The 531-nt window shown below is 35.4% G+C and overlaps 1 protein-coding gene across 4 annotated transcripts in view; it reads right to left on the bottom strand.

Annotated features, from left to right (window-relative positions):
- LOC119593163 (phosphoribosyl pyrophosphate synthase-associated protein 2-like) overlaps positions 1-531 on the bottom strand; it is a gene marked incomplete at its 3' end in the record, with an annotated part of 42,915 nt that overhangs the window by 5,900 nt on the left and 36,484 nt on the right. For 2 of the 4 annotated variants that reach the window (XM_037942131.1, XM_037942132.1), the window contains 1 exon segment: positions 177-182. In XM_037942131.1, the coding sequence (XP_037798059.1) occupies positions 177-182 (6 nt within the window). 4 annotated transcript variants of the gene reach the window in all.

Genomic DNA, 531 nt, shown 5'->3' on the forward strand with positions numbered 1-531 from the left:
TGTTGCAACCTTGTGTATTGAAACTGAAGTTATTGAGAACAGTGGTAGAGGCATTACTACAGAGAGGCACTTTTACTGAGAGAGGCATCATCAATGAGGCATTATCAAAACAGATAACACAACATGAAGAACACTAACAACAGGCACACCTGCCATCACCAGTGCCTGGTACTCACCATTTCCTATGGATGGTATAGGCAAAAGAAAAAATTGAGTTCATAAGATTCAAATGAGAATAATCACGTTTTAAAACTATTCAATACTTCCCAAATAATGTCTTTTTAACATTTTGCACTCAATTTATCTTAGTTAATGTCATTAGTCAACATGGTGAACTTGAAAAGAAAACTATCGTCTATCTATCAACTTTCCCTGATGTGTGCACTTCAAGGTTTTACATCTGATATAAATGGGTCTAAAATCACAACTAAATGTCAGAGTAGTGTCTAGAGGTTGTTTATGTGGAAGTGCATCTTTTCTATCTGAAGCTTATTTTCCTCATGACTAATCATATAATAACCGCCACCACAA

The sequence above is a fragment of the Penaeus monodon genome, chromosome 31 (genome assembly GCF_015228065.2).
Source record: "Penaeus monodon isolate SGIC_2016 chromosome 31, NSTDA_Pmon_1, whole genome shotgun sequence".
In the NCBI taxonomy this organism is placed as follows: Eukaryota; Metazoa; Arthropoda; class Malacostraca; order Decapoda; family Penaeidae; genus Penaeus; species Penaeus monodon.